The sequence below is a fragment of the Geospiza fortis genome, unplaced genomic scaffold, assembly GCF_000277835.1.
Source record: "Geospiza fortis unplaced genomic scaffold, GeoFor_1.0 scaffold298, whole genome shotgun sequence".
Taxonomy (NCBI): domain Eukaryota; kingdom Metazoa; phylum Chordata; class Aves; order Passeriformes; family Thraupidae; genus Geospiza; species Geospiza fortis.
This window is the reverse complement of record NW_005054506.1, coordinates 202,896-222,881: the sequence shown is the minus strand read 5'-3', so window position 1 is coordinate 222,881 and position 19,986 is coordinate 202,896. Positions and strand designations below refer to the sequence as shown.

Sequence of the window (19,986 nt, the reverse complement as noted above, 5' to 3'; positions counted from 1 at the left end):
CATGGAAGGGAGCAGAGCTCCCATAGGTCCCAGACAGCTCCTGAGCCAGGCGCTCACAGGGTTGGGATTGGTGCTTCTTTAGCCTGCCCATGAGGTTAAATCAGTCCCGACATGGGCGCAGGCAGCAGGGTCATGCCAGTGGCAGTGGTGTGCCCTCGGAAGAGGGGCCGTACGCAGGGCACGCGAGCAGTGCCACCAGCCAGGGGCAGGGCAGGGGCCTCGCTCCGCAGGCGCCTGCCCCCGCTGCCACTGCCTCCCCTGCAGATGAGCTGTCTCTGCTGGGAACATCCAAAGAGAAAGTAATTTTATTGGTACTTCACGTGGATTCTCATTAATACTTGTTTGTGTTTGTTCTTTATTCAGCTAACACTTACGTCACTGCTGAGTTCAGTTCCTGCTGCTGGAAAGTGTAGTAGCTGTTCTGGGATATTATTGCTATTTGCACACAGTTAAAGTTAACACAAGGTAATATATAGTCTAAAGGATATTTTTTTCAATAGAAGTGTATGTCCTCTCAGACAGGGTTTGGTTGCTGTACCCTGAAGATTGAGCCCTGGGATGCCCTTGATTTTTGCAGCAGCTGTGAAGCCAAAAACCTCTGTGGCTGTGAAAAATTGGCCATAATAAGCCTCCATTTCAATGGGAAGGTGCAGTTTAAAAAGCACAGTGTTATCTGTCCCATAGCTAAATGCACAACTCTCATTGACTCAGACAGCTACGTGTAACTTTGTTTTTCTCACTTGCAAATTTTAATTCTCTGACATCATTTGACTTGGGGAATTTGCTGCTATTATATTCCCAATATCCAGGAAATCATGTCATCTCCTCAAAGGTAAGGAGAAGCCCAAACAATACAGATGCTTCTGTTATTCCTAAAGTAGCAAATTTTTTACCTCACTGATTATTTCAAATACAATTTGCATCCAGATTATAATAATTTTTTAAAATATTATCCTAGTTTAATAAGTGTCTGTCAGATTGATTTTGGGTCTTGAGCAGCATTTCTGTAGTATTTCACTTTCATAATTAGATGATACATGTACGTCTGTCTTTTCTGTCATTCCAGAATTCACAGAGTATTTAACTGAAAAAAAGTTAAATATCTTAAATCTAGTTGATTTGGTTGCTCATGTGCTCAAGACCTTATTTCAATTAGCTCCTGTCAGGAATCTCCAGACTCTGAGCTTCTCTCCTAGCATTCACATCCATGAGCACATCTGTGTCAATCTGTGCAGCTTGCTGCAAATTCCAGTGGCAGCTATTGCTGAACTTTTTTGTTGTAAAGGAACAATGTATATATTCTGTTTTCTCTTCTGTTTTTAAGAAGAATTCAAAGTGATAATAAGTCCTGAGTATTCAAATAATAGAGAACAATAATGCACATCTTTAGCATCAGTGGACAGATGCAGTAGGACAGGTTGAATCTGTAGGTGTTTAAATACCCCCTTTTGGGGGATTTCCCTCCCACCCCCCAAAAATTATTGAGGGACTTACAAGCATGTAATAGCTCACACATCAGGAGGTGGACTCAGAGTGGAATCAGTGAAAAATCAGCTGCAGTTTCCAGCCAAGCAGGAGGCAGCAGTGCAGTCCACAGCTGCTCACAGTGTTCCCATGTACACACGATATAAAGTATATGTTATAGACTGTTGTGTGTTTTATGTATATAACAATTGTTTTAATGCCTGGATCCCATTTACTCAAAGTATGAAGAAATGCAGTCTTACCCACTATGATTTGTGGTGTATATGGGGGAGCAGAAGGTGTATTATGCTGTGAATCAACAGTGTAATTCTGACAATTGCCGAGTTTAGAAGAAATTTCAGATTTGTCTCTTGTAAATATAAAAACCATTTCCTCCTAGCTTTGTGTAATAGGGTGTTGTTATTACATTCCAAGGCCGTTGTCAGGAAAGTTGTTACTATGTTTTGCAATTCAGTACACATAAGTTATCGCAAAGGGCTATTTCAGAAGTGCTACAAAGCATCTACCGGTGTATAGTATGAGAAAACAGGAATAAGATATAGCTGTATTTGCTAGGCAAAGGCTGGCTACTGAGCTTTCTCTCAGCTCTGAATACAGCCCTCCTGCAAGCTTCTTAACCAAATCTTGTTTCCAAAGAAAAAAAGATGTTTTTTTTAAAAAAGAAGTTATGTCGAGTTATGATATCTGATTTCACCTTTTCTACCCTTGTAAAAATATGCCTTTGAGGGAATACCCAGCAAGGAACAGTGAGTTTTCATAGCATTTTGATTTTCTTTGCTAGCAACAAAAAATCCCTTCATAAGCAGGCTAGCCTAAAAAGGCACATGATCCTGAAAGTTTTCTGCTTGGGTGACTACGACTGTGCAGAAATTGAAAGGAGGAGGAAAAAAGGAGTGCCTCCAGCTTGTATAAGAAATGAACCTTTGCCCAATCACTTTTGTCTGTGAATAAGGTAACTTTTTGTGTGTGTGAAATTTGAAAGCAATAAGGTATGTGGGTCCTTTCTCTGTATTGGTTCTCAAGAGTCGATCGGAGGGTTTTTCTTTTGGAGCCGGCCTGACGTTGTGAGATAAAGCAGCTCAGGGAAAAAAATGTTCTCAAGCAGATGCCTTTAAGAGACAGAAATCATGAATTTGTTGAATTGCAACCACTCTGGGGGTGGCTACAATGACTTTTTGACAGTGACAGTAACTCTGCCGTGTCTTTTCGAGCCCTTCTTTGGCCCATTCACTCTGGAAAGCTGCTTAAGCGCACTTAAGCGCATTAGCATTTGGATGCTCGGGGACCGTATTGACCCTCATTTGGAAAGTTTAAATGAGTGAAAGATGGAGCGATTTGTTAGAGCTTTTGAAACCAGCTTTAGAGAGCTGCGGGTTTTCCGCTCTGGTTTGTTCGGGTGCTTGTTCTAATCTGGTGTGCTGTTTGAAGGGACCAGACTGATTTGTGACACATGAGCCCAAAGCCTCTTTTTTTGGGCTTGACCCGATTATCTGATCTGTGCTCTGAATTTCAATCACCCGCGTGGAGGGAGCGAGGTTGGGAATGGCTCGGTGCTGGATTACCTCACTAGCTCCTATGGACACAGATGGCAAAACGGCCACCGCATGTCTGAGCAGACAAAGAGATCTTCCCCCTGGCTTGGCTGCGAGGGAGCAGGTAGGAGGTCTGTGCTAAAAAGTAGAAGGTCCCGGAGGTGCAGCTCGCACAAGGAGTCCAGCATGCCACTCCTCCTGCCAGGCAGGGTGGCATTTAACCAGCGTGTTACTGCTCTTCGCCCAAGGCAGAAGACCTCAGAAAACCACCCTAAAGTCCTGCGGATCAGGTGAAGTACTCAGAGCAGCCCGTGCCTGTGGGGCCAGTGCTCCATGTGCCAGTGAAACCTGTGATTGCACACACCTGCAGCTGTTCTGGTACTTCGAGTGTGCTGTGTTCTAGGGTAAACCCAGAGTCAGATGGACGTGGCACTGCTTTTGGGGACGGAGGAAACAGTCAGGAAAAGTTTATCAGAAATGGACGTAATTTTTTCAGTGAGATGGGGAATCAACACCTGTTTAATTCACAAACTTGTAAGAAAAATAACAAGATTTGTTGGTTTTTACCTAATCTCTTTCAAGTTACTTGTTAAAAATGAAAGCACTCAACTTGTTGCTTTTTATTTGTATTGTGCCAATAGGCAAGGGCCTTCATCAAGGATCAAATTTTTATCAAATGGGAACAAAATCTCCATTGGCAGATTATTCCCATTCTGGCGCTGAAATCCGCAGCTGAAATCTTAATTATTTGGAAGCAGATGGATTTTTGTTTAAAAACATGTTTGGCATGAATTCCTGCCTTCAGGAGAAGGTGAGAATGGGGAAAGGAGAAGTGAGCTGTAGTTCATGGTGTTGTGTCTCGTATACACTGCACCTCTGATAATTAATCCAAATATAAGTTTTCTGTCTGTGAGAGATAGAAGCACGTAGTAGGATGTGAAAGTCTGTACCACAGAACATAAAGTCTATACCACAGAACATATTTATTTTACAAATTAACATTATGCAAAATGAAAACATTTTGTCGGGTTATTATGAAAAGGAATGGGGTGAGCACTTCATTCCTCGTTACCTCTTTACCTCGTTACTTCTCCTTGACTCAGTTACTTTCTTTAACAGAAAACACTTTTCTTAACAACCTCTAGCAAAATAATTCAGGAAGGTCTTTGCCAGTATCCGTATCCACGTCTGTGCACAGATCCTGTCAGCAGCGTGTGCCTCAGCAGCAGCCATGGATGCCTAGTTGTCTCCCAGGTGTGGGGACACATCTGTCTTTGAACAGTGCCCAGTTTGAACAATTTCCCCCATTCTGCTTTCTGACTTTCCTTGTGGTTCCCAGCAGCCAGGCAGAGGGGCACGGGTAGCTCTGCACAAGAGCCAGCAGTCTTGCCCAGGCAGGGAGGCTGCAGAGCACTTAGTGAAATGTGCCCAGTTAAGATGGAGATGCCTCCGTTTCAAAGCACTTAACATACTTAAAGCTTCGCTAACTGCTTTGCTAAAAGCTCTAGATTTTTACCTGTTGCCGTGCGGTGGAGCCAACCCTTTGAGCAGCCCATTTCATGTTATTCCCCACTACCTGTGGAACCGGGTCCCAGCCAGGCCAGTGGCCAATGGATCAAGGGCCAACACTTTCGTGGAAATTCATACTCTGCCTGATATAAAGTTGTTCATCTGTGTACATCTATGTTCATCTGTGCCTGATAAAACGTTGGTTCATAACATGTTTTAGGTACCCAGTCCTCAAAATATCTAGGGACATGATGTCTCTTATTTAAAAGAGGGAAATTGCTATGCAAAGTAAATTGTGAAAATTGCTGTCAGATTGTGTAAGCATTTCTCGGACTTGCAAAGTGTACTTGTAACATGAATTTATAGGCAGATGTTTTTGCAAACAACGGTTAACTCACAGAACTGTAGTGTCAATGTCGTTATCAGCTCTTAAGAATCAGCACAAAACCTGGTCGTTATCTGTAAGCAGTGGTTTGGAGGATGTTTGCAAGTAATGTGTGATAGAGCATACAGTGATACCTGTGAAAGAACCTGTCTACATGGTACAAGCTGAATGACTATTTGCATTTCCTGATTGATATTTTCTTAATATTGCCTGTTTCTCTTCAAGTGGTAATTCAGTTTATTGTTTCAAGTCCATCATATGCGGAAGTGGCTTAAATTAGCAATGCTTTGTATTTTGACCTACAGCAAATTATATTTGATGGGGGGCATTGAAGATACATCTATTGATAATGTTCGGTTAAATCTGGTCTTCTGTTGCATATAAGCTTGTTTCCCTTTCTCCCCTTATGTTTTTCTTAGACACTGTGTGCAAAGGCCACAATGCAGACCATCCGGGCAGCTGACACAAATGAAGTAGTCAAGCTAATATTTCGTGAATCTGATAATGACCGAAAGGTAAACAACTTAATGCCCTTGGCACCCCTATGTAAATAGAAACAGTGTTGAATGTTCATTTTCTTTTCTACAAAGCATGAATATAGTTGTTCCAAACTGATAATGTAAAGGGAGGGGAGGATATAGATTGTCACACCTAATGCTCAGTTAATTGGATCTGTTTAAGTGATTGCCAGCCAAGCAAATGGGCAAGCTGACAAGGGGCTTTGGACATGTGGAAATGTGTGGTTTTAAAGGGCTGCGTGTCTCTGAAAGGGTCACTGCCAGCAGCTGGGTGTTGAGTTGCTGAGTCCAAGAGCTTTGCTGACCTTTCTCCCTATTTTTTTATTTAGGTTATGCTGCAATTAGAAAAGAAGCTCTTTGACTATTTTAATCAAGACGTATTTAGAGACAACAATGGCACTGCGGTAAGTTCTTTGCTAAACCCATTCAAAGGAGTAAGTTGGGAGCTCACATACAAATTGCATTTCTCTAACCAGCCCTTTATCACCCCTCCTGTCTGCAGAATGAGAAGAGATAATTCAGCCAACACAATAACTGCTTCAGATTTCCTCACCACTTAGCCAGTTATTTTGTGTACAGATTCCTAACTTTGGCATGTCTACCTTCTTTTTTATACAAGTATATTGTAAATTAAATGTACACAACAATTCAGTTTTCTTGTCTGTCCTCTAGTCTGCATTTCTTCAAGCATCCTGTTTTTCTTCCTAGCTCCTCATTGTGCATCACACAGTAACTTAGGAAAAGCCCTTAAATGCAAAGCCCATCTGAAAATACCTGGGTCTTCTAAGTCTACAAAAATATACTAGAAACACAAGAGTAAGTAGAATAGCAATCTCAAGCTCTGCAGCAGACTGTCACTATTTGGACAAGTGTGCCCGGCTTCCCAAGAGGATTAAGCAGGCAGGGGACACTAACACTCTGATTTGTAATCAGGAACCTGATTTTTATGTGGAGAGGGGCATCATAGTTTCTTTAATGTGATTTTATTTCAAATGGTAACCACTTCATTTTGGAAAAGCTGTGTATCACTGCTTGCAGCTTTCTCCATTTCATCCAGGGTTCCTAGGGGTTATGTATCCAAGGGAAGACAGAGAGGGCCCTCGTCCCCACCTCCCAGTTTAGCTGCACTCTGAACCAGTCACGCAGTGTGCCCACTCACAGGGCACATTGCTGCTTGGTGCCCAGGGATGGGTTTAGCAGAGGATCCGTGGTTCTCCACCTCTCCTCTCCTGCCTACAGGTCATTCTCTCACTGCTCACAGAGCCAGGCTGTTGGAGGGCTGTCTGCAGGGCTCTAGGATATGGAGGGCAGCTGAAGCCCTGATGCCCTCTCTGATTTTAAGTGGGCTTCACCTGAGAGATTGATTCCATGTGAGAATCTGAGATTTCACTCATTTGTTGAAGTCAGAAGAGTTTGATGAGTAAGACCCATGAGGGGTGAAGATCTGATTCCCCTTCTGGTCTTTGCTGCTGTCCCACAGCGTGGCTCATGTGGCCTGTGTGCTCACTCCAAGAGGTACCTCTGTGGTACCTTCAAATGCAGTTACTGTCAGAGCAGTTTGGGGTTCTTTGGGTTCAATTTACAAGGTGAATGCATCCTCGAGAAATGCCTAATGTTTCTTTCACTGATGTTTTGCAGTTCTGGGGACATTTAATTCAAAGCAGTAAGTCTCCTCCCAATTCCTTTTCCCATATTAATCACATTCCTGTCTCAAATTTTTCCTCTGCTATATAATTATTATAACTTTTCCAGTTTTTTTTAAACAACTCAAGTATTTGTCATTTGTGTTTTCCCCCAGTGCATTCCTGAAGCTGTGTAAAGCTGTTCTTGGTGCTTGTTTGGCTTGTCCTAGTGGTATTTTGGATGGCTGCTGCTTGATTTGCATACAGGGCTGTGGGGTGTGAAGGTACAGGTAGAATCCCACTTAAACACATTCCATTTCAAAATCAGTAGTCATTTCTTTCATGCATCAAGAAGTGGGAAATCTTCCAGATCAAACATGGAAGAAAGAGATAAACGATATAATGAGCCATTGGAGATAATCTAATCTTCATGGTCTAGTTAAACACACAGCACCATGATCACTAAAAACAAACTACCTATCTAAAACGATAAATGTTGCTGTGCCGAATTCAACCCAAAAAATCCATCGCATCCTTCATCAACCGCCGGTCTTGTACCAGCCTGACAGAAATTTAATTCAAGCTGGCTCCTGAAAATAATTATTGTATTTTAAGAGTAGTAATCATTGGTCGGGACATGATTGAATGTGTCCATGCCTATTGACTTTTTCTATGATTTATAGCTTTGTGCAGTCGATATTCCCATCGAAATTGTATAATTAATTATAAGTGGGGCTGTCAGGTCTGCAGGATGGAGTGCCCTGATGAGTATTTGGGAAGATTAAATTTTCCTTAGCTGTACCAATGCAAGGCTTGGGAATTTTCACAGCGCTGGGGCTGTTGGATAAAGATGTTTTCTGTGTGTTTAGCAACTGCTTTAGCTCAAAATCCATTGATTTTTCAGAGGGTATTTTTTTATCAGTGCTGTGTCTCTCCAGTAACATTGGAATGTATACGGATGTGACAAGGCCTGACAAATATTTATTATCAACAGGCTACTTTTTCATTGTGCATACACAGTTATTCTTTCCTTTTTACATTGTAATCAACAAAAAGAATCATAATATATATTTATAAAAATGATTATTTTTAATGAAAAATCTGATATAGATACAAATCACCTATTTAACAGAAATTCACTTTGAAATGCATACTGCAATCTGTCGGGTCTAATTTTCCCAAACTAATCTGTAGCTTATTCAGACTTAGCTATAGCTTATTCCAAAGTTGGCTTAGCAATTACCTATATTGATCACCCCAGAGTGCAATGACTGTTCTGTATCATTGTGTTTCAGAAAAACACCCAGATTTACCCAGTTGCGTGGTGATAGGAAAAAAGATAAAGCCTATTTGAAAACAGGTGTTGCAATAATGCAGAACTGTTTTATTATTTAATTCTTATGTTCTGAATTGTACTTTGGAGTTGTGGTCCATCCAACAGACCAGGGTGTGAGTCCATAACCACACGGAGCTGTCCTGTGGGTGTGTGGGGTGGGTGTTGTGGAGGAGCACTGAGAGACGTGGGCAGGAGGAGCTGCAGCATGCAGAGTGCCGCTTCGGCATCAGACAGGTCACTGTTAGGTTGTTGTTTTTCAGTTAGCAAAAGCTCAGCATTTCTGACCTGGATGGTAGGACACAGCCAGGCTGTGCTGATTGGTTCTGTGGTGTCATCCTGCTGTGGGGGCTTGTCCATGAGTGGTGGAAAAGCACAAATGAGGTTCTCATTTTGGAGTGGTGGACACGTGAGAGCTCTCACACCTTCCCAGAGGCAGCAGCCCCTGACCAGGAGCCACCACCATGCCTCCGTCTCTCCTCTGTGGCCCTGCTCCTCTTCTGCCCGGCAGGTGCAGAGAGTGCCCTGGAGCCCTGCACGGATTTCCTGTGGGCTCTGTGGTGCTGCCCACGCTGCTGAGATCACTCTGGCTCACCAGCGTGTCACTCACACAAAACGCAGTTGTAGCTTTGGATTTTCAGCCCTTAAGTGATAAAAATCAGCCATGCTGGTGCTTCTAGAAGAGGGGCAGGGAGTTCTTGAATAAGCCTACACTTTTACCAGATATTTGGAGATGCTTTAATTGTTTGTGATAGATCAGGCTATAAGTGAGTTTTTTTTCAAAAGGAGTTCTCTGTTATTTCAAAACAATCAAAAGAAAAGAAAGCCAGGAGTAATTAGGTAATGAAAAAATATAATCAGGTTATTGACTTATACCAAAGAACAACAAACTAAATTGTATTTCTTCAGTAGTCAATTAAATAAATACGTAGTAAGAATGTAAAAACCTGTAATGAGGAACGATTTAATCATCAGGAATCATTTTATAATCTTTAATTGCAATTAGAAGTGAGGAATGGTACCTACATTCCTGTCTTTCCTATGATCTGTGTTAAAGAATCAATCCAGGTGGAAGCTAATGCACTGTCCTTAGGATTTGGACCACAACTGTGTAGTAAAAGTGATCAGTGAATTGTCTTGAGAGTGGAACCTGATGATATTCCTGCTAAAATCATGATCTCTTTTTTCTGTTGATCTTTGTGGAAGCTGGTGGCTAGTAGTGAAGCTGTGCTTGCTCTGGTAGCCCTGCATCCTGCTGTCCCTGGGTCCTGCTGCCCCAGCCCCCCCAGGCCCACAGAAACAGAGCCCGTGTCCCTCTGTGGTTTGGGCTGCTTGGGGGCAGAAGGATTAGCCCAAGGGTGCTGCTGCATGCAGCTCCAGGATCACCAGAGGGTTCAGAGGGCCCTCGAGGGGTACCAGCATTCATTCCAAACCAGAGCCAAGAGTGTTATGCTGAAAAGCCCAGTGATTCCAAGCCTGGATTTTCATGGAATGGAAGTGATTCTGTTTCTTATTTTAACTGTGCAGCAGCTTTCCTGGTGTAGAGGACAAACAATGAACTCTTACGGAGATTATGTTCTGACTCAGTTTCCCTTCACAGAATAAATTCCCTTTATTCTGTGTCTGTTCAGCCTCAAGAGAAAATTATAATGTGTTCTAAGTGCAGGTTGAGTTGAAGGTCTTGTTTTCCCTCTGAGAAGTAGTGATTTAAGGTGATGTGTTATCATGCTAGTTATCTTAGAGATGTTATTGCAAACAGTACAGGCAAACATACTTTTAAATTTTAAGCAATATATTTGTGGGGGGGGGGTATTGTGTGTATTCCCAGGAAATCCTGAAATGATACACAAATTGAGCAGAAATATATAGTCCACAAGGGACCTCTATTAAGATTTTTGTGAGAATATGTATGCTTATGAAGATTAAGGGTCTGGCTTCACTGAAAATGTATTAATCAACAGACAAGATATAGCACAATGCACTCTTCCCAATGGCCTTGGCTCTGACCCTTTTAAAGATAATGGGAATACTGTCCACTAGGAACTAGATTAGGACGATCAAGTGCATTTCATCAGGGTATGACTTGAACCATGATCCCAGAGGTGAAAAGGCAGAGGTTTATCCACTGAGCCAACCAGCCCCTGTCCAGATAAAATCTTGAATATGATGTATAAGGGCAAATTAGAATAGAGAAAGGAAATTGATTGCTTAGGACCATTGCTTCCTCAGACTGGTCATAGGAAATCCTGCCTATCCTGAAACTGCTTCTTTTATTTAACATAGTCTTCTGCGATGCCTGATCTTCATAAAGTATTAATAGGAAAATGGCTTCATGCTCTGCATCTTTATTTAGAAGCAGCATTCTTATGTTTAGAATTGCATTTGCTTAAATGAGTGATTGGTTGATATGTCACTGGATAAACTGCAAAATGAGAAATGACAGAGATAGGAAATATTACAAATAAATTGTTCTCACTAGCAAAACATAAATGCAAATCCAGATTGCACAAACAAGTCAATCCAGATGTGTTGGGTTAGCTGTTTACTGCAAGCTTCAAATAGATTAATTATTCTGGTGTAAAATTTGTCCATAGCACAAAGTTACAAATATTATTTCATTACCTTTTCCCCCACCCTGTTCTGTACAGCTGCTGGATAATTCAAGTGTACTGTGATATATTTATTTTTTTAGGCATTGGCTCTTGTTTAAGTCTGGCCCTAAGAGTAGGTTCAGCATCTGTATTTGCACTCTGTAATCCAGCCTGTAGTATGATCTGCTAATGTATTTTGGCCCTTTTTAACCTGTGTGACACGGAAGAGAATAGCCAGGGAAGCAGTGTTTGCACCTGCATTCCAGTCCCCAAGTTTATGGATCTCACCATCATCCCTTACAGTTAATATTTGTGCACACAAGCACCATACCAAAACTGCCACATCTTGCCCGAAGTCTGTGGCAAGCCAAATAAGAATAGAAAGGTGCTTAATTGTTTTTGCACCATCTCTGTACAGTAGCTCAATCCTCTTGTGCTGTCCAGGTACGCCTGATAACCTCCCAGATGAATGTCTGCATGCACAAAAGATTGCACAGAGAAAAGCAAATACTAAGTTTAACTTGAAAAGTTACGCTCGAGGACACTCATACAAAAGGCGCAGCTAGAGATGGGAGTGGGGTACCCAGCTGCAAGGATGGAGAGGTGGGTTCTGGTCCCTGCTCTGGGGCCTGTCTGTGTATTCTTGTTACATAGGTGTGGGAGGCACGGGCTGCAGTCCTTCTCTCTGCTGCTCCCAGAGCAGCCTCCAGCAGCCCACGCAAGGAAGGGGTGGATTTGAATCCCTGCTGGAAGAGCAGCACCTCAGTGTTAGGTGTCTGGAAGTTCCCAGTGACCCTGGGAGATGCCTGACTCTCTGTGAGGGGGGCAGGGGGATCGATTGGAGCTCCCCACACCCCTCTGGGGCACACCCAGCATTGATATGCCTCTGTGGTCCTGCTGTTCCCCAAAACACTCATGCCAGCCAAGCCTCAGGGACTCTTCAATCCACAGTGGGAGTTTTGCCCGAGTAAGAAAAATTTCATAGTCATTCCTCAAGAAAATTCCATTTTTAACCACTCTACAGGTAATACTAAAACTGTATTCTCCATATTTCATGCTTTTGCCAAATTGCAGCTCACAAGTAACTGTGTAACAGGATGGTGCCTGGGGGTTTCAACTCCCAAGTGGGACAAACTAATGTTTCACAGTAACCGATATATTAAGTTTAATGAAATAATCCATGGAGTGTGTCATATTTGCAAGTAGGATATTCCTAATTAAAGTCTTTCAGTTTTAAAGACAGCATCCACTCAGTCATTCCTGACGTTTTGAAGGAGCTTTGTCACAAGCTGTTATGCACAGTGTATGAATTATTGCAATAATATTTAGTGTCTGTCCCAGAAAAGTTGTGAAAAGTCAATTTGCATGAATACATTTTTCCAGAGTCAACTTTCTTTTAATTTGATGTAAGCACTGGAATCCCAGGAGAGTAAGGAGCAAAATCCAATTTTCCCATCAGAAAATGGAAAGTGTGTGTTCAGGTGTGACCAGCTGTTAGTCAGAGGGCGCAGCCCTGGTCTGTGGGCACGCTGCCCTCACACCAGGCTGGGTACTGGCGAGCAGATCCCGTCTGCTGGAGGAGCTGGCTGCACACAGGGTGAGGGGGCTGTGGGCTCTGTGCTGCCCATCGGGTGCTCCAGGCTCTGCTGGGCTCAGGGCAGCTGAGAGATGGATGGGATGCAGTTCACTGCTGCAGGGCAGCGTTTGGGCAAGGAGCCCTTGGGGTGTGGAAGGAGCTTCTGTGGTCAGCAGAAAGTTCACTGCTGCTGCTTGAGTGGAAGCCCAGGCTTAATCTGTGTCAGTGCTTTTGGCTTCTTCACTAGTTTATGCTTTACATATACTCCAGTTTTCTCATTGAGAGCTAATTCCTAAGTAGCACAACAAGTTCTGATTTCTGATGTGGTTTTTTTCAAGTAACAAAAGTCTCACAGGATGAGACCTGGATTCTCTGCTGCATGTTGCAGAACAGAGGGGTGGCTGAGCGCTTGGAACTGTTAGCAGGGTGTTTGACTGACAGCTTATCCATACCAGTCATGTCAGCCCTCAGTGCCACTAGCACTGTGCTGTGCCTCACTCCCCTAATGCTGAGAACAATCTCTTTGGTGCCATTTCTCTGTGGCCATAGGACCACATTTCTCTGTGTGCCACAGATCCACATTTATGTGGGTGTTTGTGATTTGACAACACTGCCATTCAGGATACATAGATATGTGCAGAAATATAATATCATACAAGAACAGCATAAATGGTAAATTTATATTCAGTGATTTGGGGTATTTTTCTGTGAAACATGATTTTAAAGACTGACAATGAGAGAAAGAAGATTCAGATTCAAAATATGTAGTAATATAGATAATTTTACATAGTCTTTGTTAGAGAAAGAAGTAGCTTTATATCAGGCAGAGTTATGTACAGCATTTTCATGGGTAAGTGGGGAGGATCAGCATTTCCGCAGGCTTTTACCTGAAGTCAGTAGACTGCTGAATCAGTTTCTAAATAATTTGCGTGGACTGGAAAGATGGATAAAATTACTGTCTTTCCAAAGTCTCTTGGAAAAAAATGTGTGCTCCACAAGACTGGCAAAGGAGGTTACAGTGACCAGGGTCCACATGTTTTAATTCTCTGAGGTCACTTCTGTATGCTCATCTCCTCTTTTTGGTCTGAAACTTCATTTCCCTTTCACAGCTGTGAATTCTCTCGTGGGCCCTGCAGATGGATTTGATAAATGCTGCTAATATCACCTCCTGATCTACCAGTGCTCTGACTTTGGTCTGCAGGTCTTGATGAGTAATTGCCGTTGTTCTACTCCAATGACTGAATTAAGTTGCCCTGTTTGAAGGGGTTCATACATGTATGATTTTAGCCAAGGTGGCCCATTGCAGTGTACCCAATAGATGCTGACCTTTTACCAGTGCTTTAAATTGAAGCAAGCAGAACCTCAGTTTCTGCAACTGCCTAAACTCTCTTATAACCCTTTGATTACTGTGAAGCTGCATAATGTAGGAATTTAGAATTTAGTGCATTGCTTTCTCTTCCACCCCAGCACATAAATGCACGTTACAGCGTTGCCAAGAAAAAGGGAACAAAAAGTGAGACTCCCTTCAGCAGGTTTTGCAGAATACACAGCATCCTGGAAAACCTGCAGTTCTGATAATCCCCCTAGGAGGTGATGGGCGCTGCAGCTGACACAGCCATCAGTCCTGAAAGCTTTTAATTCTCCTCAAAATAAATAGGAAATATCCTTTACTGCAAATGCGGTCATTCCTACACATACTGCGTGGCTGCATTCCCAGCAGCGAGGGTCGCAGTGGCTCACAGGTAGTAGCTAACTATAGATACACTGCCTGGATGGATGGATGGATGGATGGATGGATGGATGCATGGATGCATGGATGCATGGCTAGATGCATGGATGGATGGTATTTTCATTCAGGTGCTCATCAAACATTCCTGTTGGGCTGGTCACTGGACATTGTTGAGCAAACATCTTGATGTAATATCATCAACTTGGTGTTGGAGCAGATAAAACGTAGACCCTGCATCATCTTCACTATTATTTAGGTATAAATACATTGGTGAAACTGAGTTTGGAGAAAAAAAACAGTCTTCTGAAAACTGCCTATGACATATAATTCTGGAATGGTCTGCCAGTCACAGCATTTTAAAGTCTCTGTGTAATTGCTCAAATTACAACAGCATGTCATGTAACACCTTAAAGATTTGGTTCCTAAAGATGATCTTATTATGAGTAAATTAAATAGAACAATATATTGATTTCTGGCATTTGAACTTATTTTTTTGTTATTTTTAAGGCATTTAGAGTGACAGACATACTCATGTTTCCTGTTCCAGCAATGACATTATTCACAGTGCTGATTGGTGTACACCACAGTGCTCACTCATGGAAATGAGTGAGCATTTTGTGGTGAAATTGCTATGAAAGGAGTATGTTCCAGGTGGGGTTTTTTAGAGACAATGTTAGATGCTTTAAAAGTAAAGGCATTACCCTGTGAAATTCTGACTGCTCCTCAGTATCATCTTGCCCAGGTTGATTTTCATTCATTTTCTGTCATGCCAGGTTGCTCCAGGCACCCGTGTACCTGTAAAGCAGATGGAATTGACTGATGCCCATGTCAGGCCCTGTGCCTTCTTTTAACTAAAGTTGCTTTTAGGGCAAATGGCATTTGTAATTCATCGTGACAAGGCTTAGTGAACACCTTGCATTTGCATCAAAAATTTTGCATTTTGAGATTACAGGCTTAAATGAGAATGCAAGTGCTTTTCACACCAAGAAATAATAGTTAAAACATGGTCTTCTACTGAAAAGAATAACTGAAGTTTTCTCAAAATGCACCATTCAGGTTTTCATCATCTCTTCTGTTCTCGCCTCGCTGGCTGTAGTGCTGCCAGGTAAACACAGAGAGGTTGTGGGGGGTTCCCACTGCTCAGCCCTGAGCACACAGATAACCTGTCCTTGCCCTTGCAAGAGCGAGCAGGTGCCTGTCTGCACACTCAGTGGATGTGTTTGGACAGAAGGTTACAGGTGCTGTAACACAGTCACTTAATAACTAGGAAAAAATAATTTATAAAAGTGCATTATTATTTAATATATAGCAGGAAGTAAAAGCTTTTGCAAATAATCCAGTAAAAATATTTGGTTGTTTTACATGGCAGGATGAATTCTTCACCATGAACATTCCCTAAATCCTTCTAGGCACCTAGCTGGGCTTTGGCTTCAGGTTGAAGCTGTCCCTTTACCTGGGGAAACTTGGGAAACTGGCAGCACAGTACACAATGCTGTCTTGTTCCTGTTATCTGCCACCAGTGCCAGCAGCTCATCTGCATAGCACAGACACTGCATACACAACTGCAGCAAACAAACACGGCAGAAACTTCTGTGGATGATAATGCACATCCAAATGCTTAGTCCTTTAAACCTCAGGCCTCATTGAGTTTGCAAATATCATCATAGCTAGAACAATCTGAATGTATAAAATTTTGAAAATGTGAATTGGTGTGAGAGGACAATGCATCTATTGAACTTTGCCAACCCTTGGGATGCCCATGAGTAATTTATACCATTGTGTTCTGTGGAGCATTGTTCTTTCATTCAGTCCTCACAGTTTAACACTTCAGAAACAGCCTTTGTCCTGACACCTCCCCTTCCCTACTCTGAGCAGTTTACTTGGAACAGTAGGAAAAATGTATAGACATACATTTCAATTAATAGTTTTAACTGGGGATGGCAACTTGTTTTCCTATCCCTGATTCACATAGGATGGCTGATAGCTCTAAAATGGAGACACACGGAGAAGGAAAGGGATGGTAACATTTGTTTTCATAGCCAGTGTCTATGTATTGTGGCTACCAATCTGTTCTGCTTACTGAAATACAGAATCAGAGCGTGGAAACATTCATGGTGATGGAAACATCCATTTACTCTTCAAGTGCATTGAGATTGCTTCAGTTAGACCAGTGAGTGCTGGACCAGCCCAACACTTTTAGTATTGAGTATATTATTAGATACATACTGTAAGTTCCCACATAGATATTTCAAAATATTTATCTAAGCATATTGAATTCTCAGGCTTTCAATCAGATGTTAAAGCAAGCACAAATTGTCACAGTTATCGGTATTGCAGAATCTTTCCAGTATACTGTCTCACAGAGTTTGGTGTCGAATGAAATAAAGCAGGGAAAGCTGCCCATCACCTGGCATCTTCATGTAAAGATACCTACATATGGCAGGAGAGCCTGGAGAGAGCTGGGTGAGCCATGGAGAGGGAGCTAATCAGCAGTGCAGGTGGTTCAGGTAGCTGCTTTTCACACAGATAATTAATGTGTACAAGTAGCTGCTAATTGCACATTTCAGGAATGATTTATGAGGTGACAGAGGGGAAAGGGGGACACGATCTAATTTCTTTGGGAACCTCTGCCGTTCATACAATGGTATCAGCACAGCTGTGAGATGGGACATGATTAATGAACGGTGGGCAAACACCGCCGTGGCGCGGGACAGTGCCGGGCCGCTTGTCAGAACAGCAAGTGGCCCTCAGAGCCAGGGCCAGCACCGTGGGGATGATGAGCTTTTGTCTTTAGCTTCAGTTCCCTGGGACATCGGGCTGCACTTGGCCGGGTTCTGGAGTAAGATCCTTTGTGTCCATCAGAACAGTTACGGGTTTAATGGGGACAATTGGCATTGAGTTGTGAGTGGGTTTGTGTTTATGAACAAAGACTCTGGATATTTATTCTTTCTGTAGAGGTCATGGGGAAAACAAATGTGGCTGGGACTAATATTTATACAGGACATTAAATCTGTTAAACACTTGCTTCTGGTGCTGTGCCTGGGAGCACCCTTTACCTACTGTCACATATCCCTCTGTCTGCTGCCATGCACCATCCAGAACAGGGGTACAGGAACTCGGCTTTGCTTGGGAAGAGTGATGTGCACATTGTGATTGTTGTACCTGCTTATCTGCACTAAAGATAATACAGAGTAATATGATGCATTTCACTGACATTCTCATGGGCTGGTTAGCGTATCAGCTTGCTGTTCTTTTTTAATGCTAGTCTAGTTTATCTCTGAAGAGACTACTAACAAAATTTCAAGAAATGAAGCCTTCCTGTGGTGTAAGTGTACTTATAGGGAAGTGCTGTGAAGAGCCAGTGTTACAACTTTCACTGCGGAAAATGAATGTTTTCAACACTTTTCTCAAGGCACTGTTTATGTATCAAAATAGTCCAGACAGTTTTACACTGTGTTATAAAAACTATTCTACGAAGGCTACACCTCAAGCTGTGTGTAATCATAGTTTTCTTTTATTTCCTTTTATATAATGTAGTATTTTTAAATTGCTGCAGTTCAACATTAAAGAGTGAAAGCATTTATTTCTGTCTTTTATAGCTTTTAGAATTTGACAGAGAGCTGTCAGTCTTTAAAGACAGATTGTATGAACTGGACATCTCATTTCCTCCCAGGTAAGATTCATATATAATCCATTTATTTAACTAGCTACAACATAATTATTACTTGCACTGTTGGTAAAATGGGAATGTTCTCATATTTATTGCAGAAATTATAATGATGTCTGTTCCTTTTACGATTGTTTATTCTCCCCACATCCCCTCCATCACTAATAAACCACATGCCAGCAGTGCTCCATAGCTCATCATGTGGGTTCCGCTGATCCTGTCTTTTATAGCTGCTCTTAAAACAGACCTGGCAGGAATGTGTGCTCAGAAATGTGGGAGGACTTCTAAGCACTGGGCCCAGACCACCTGTTAAATCCCATTTTTGCAACCATAAAGACAGCCTTTGCCTCAAGCTGTTTGAGGACTGCCAGCAGTGGCACTCAGCAAGATTGCAGTCAGCTGAGGGTGTAGAGCCTACTGCCATCACTCAGGGAAGTCCAAGAGGGGTATCAGGAAGGAGAGCAGGAACTTAGATTCTGCTTTTTCAGTTTCACTAAACATCATATAACTACTTAAGACTGTTACAATAAATTGGCTGGTTTAATACACATGCATGATTTTAGTCAGCAGTATCCCTGAGGTGTTTTAGCCATGAATGGACAACTATTGCTATCATACAAAACCAAGCATTTTGCAAATGGCAGTTCTATTTGGGAGAAATCTGTGGAAGATTTGGTGCCATTCTATACGTGTATGGTCCCTTTGCAAGAGTGAGGAAGTCAAATCTCACAGTTGCTTTCAAGGGAAAGAAATACTGCATTCACAAAGAAAAAGTTCAAAAAATAGTAGAAAAAAGGCAGATAAAACTATGCTTTTTATATACTTTCTTGTTAATAGATTTAATATGTTTAAATGCTACTATTTTATGCTTCATGGACAGATAGGAAAGTATGATGTTCTGGCATACACTAAAAAAAATTTGCGAAGCTTGCTTTTTGTGATCATAATCTCATTGCTTCTTACCAGCCAGCTGCGATACTGATTTGTATTGATCCCCTGGGACACTGGAAGTATGCACAGAGTTACCACCACTCTAAATTGTCCTTATTGATTGAGTATGATAACAGTAGACCAGCAGGGTGTGTACATCCCTAAGTGTGTCTCACTCGTCATGTATCCGGTCAGGGTAGATGAAGGTGAGGGGAAGTGATACAATTTTTATACCATACATACTCTTCTACGTCATTTCTTCAACACTAGTGCTTTCAGCCAGAGCAAGGCTTACCAAAAATACATTGTTCCATGAATAGTTTTCAGCTTCTTCAGACTCTGTAAGAGCTTTTCAGTGTCATGCTCCCCTCAAGCAGAGATCAGAAATTAGGTGTAAGTAGTCTCTGTGTGTTTTAGTTCTACTCACTCTGTTTCCTTCTCAACAACTAGCTAATAGTAGTAGTAATAATAATAATAATAATGATAGATAAAAAATTATTTACTGAGAGATGGCATGTATATATAAAGACCAAACTGGCTTTTTATTAGGATGTTTTTTCACCCATCCCTCCTTGTTTTCTGTGTCATAAGGCATGGACATTCTATTGCCCATCCTATGGTCCTTGCATGGCCACAGGCTCAGTAATGTATCTTTAACAGAAATACGTTACTATTTTTAGTCATACATAATTTTGGTGTGTATAAATAATTACTTACATAATACTTCTGTGAGATTTATAGTTACAAATTGAATTTGTATCTGTAAATGGAATGGTATTAAGGCAGCACAGCAAATTAATGTTTCTGCACATACAAAGGACTTTCCTCAGAGTCTTGACAGAGTCTGTGTTACTGCACATTAGCTTCAGGACTTTTTAGTTAACTCTGAATGTGGGAAGGATTGGAGAGCCACTTCTGAGCTCTCCTACAGCCACATCTAAACCTAGTATTTCTGCAGGCATACTTAGGGAACTCAAAACTAATCTGTTGTTCTTCTACAGTGCAATACTGTAATTTAAGACCAAATGTCTGCTTGATCTGCTGTGAATTCTTCTTCCTGATGTGGGTGACCATCATGATGCAGTGCAGAGGGAGGGGTTCTCAGGTAG

General features: G+C 41.9%; 1 protein-coding gene across 4 annotated transcripts in view; it reads left to right on the top strand.

The window, feature by feature from the left end:
• The window catches only part of INPP5A (inositol polyphosphate-5-phosphatase A), a 193,535-nt gene that overhangs the window by 155,346 nt on the left and 18,203 nt on the right, over window positions 1-19,986 (top strand). For all 4 annotated transcript variants that reach the window (XM_031063467.1, XM_031063465.1, XM_014310273.2 and 1 more), the window contains exons 10-12: window positions 5,331-5,426; window positions 5,759-5,833; window positions 17,880-17,953. In XM_031063467.1, the coding sequence (XP_030919327.1) occupies window positions 5,331-5,426; window positions 5,759-5,833; window positions 17,880-17,953 (245 nt within the window). The remainder of the gene's footprint in view (window positions 1-5,330; window positions 5,427-5,758; window positions 5,834-17,879; window positions 17,954-19,986) is intronic.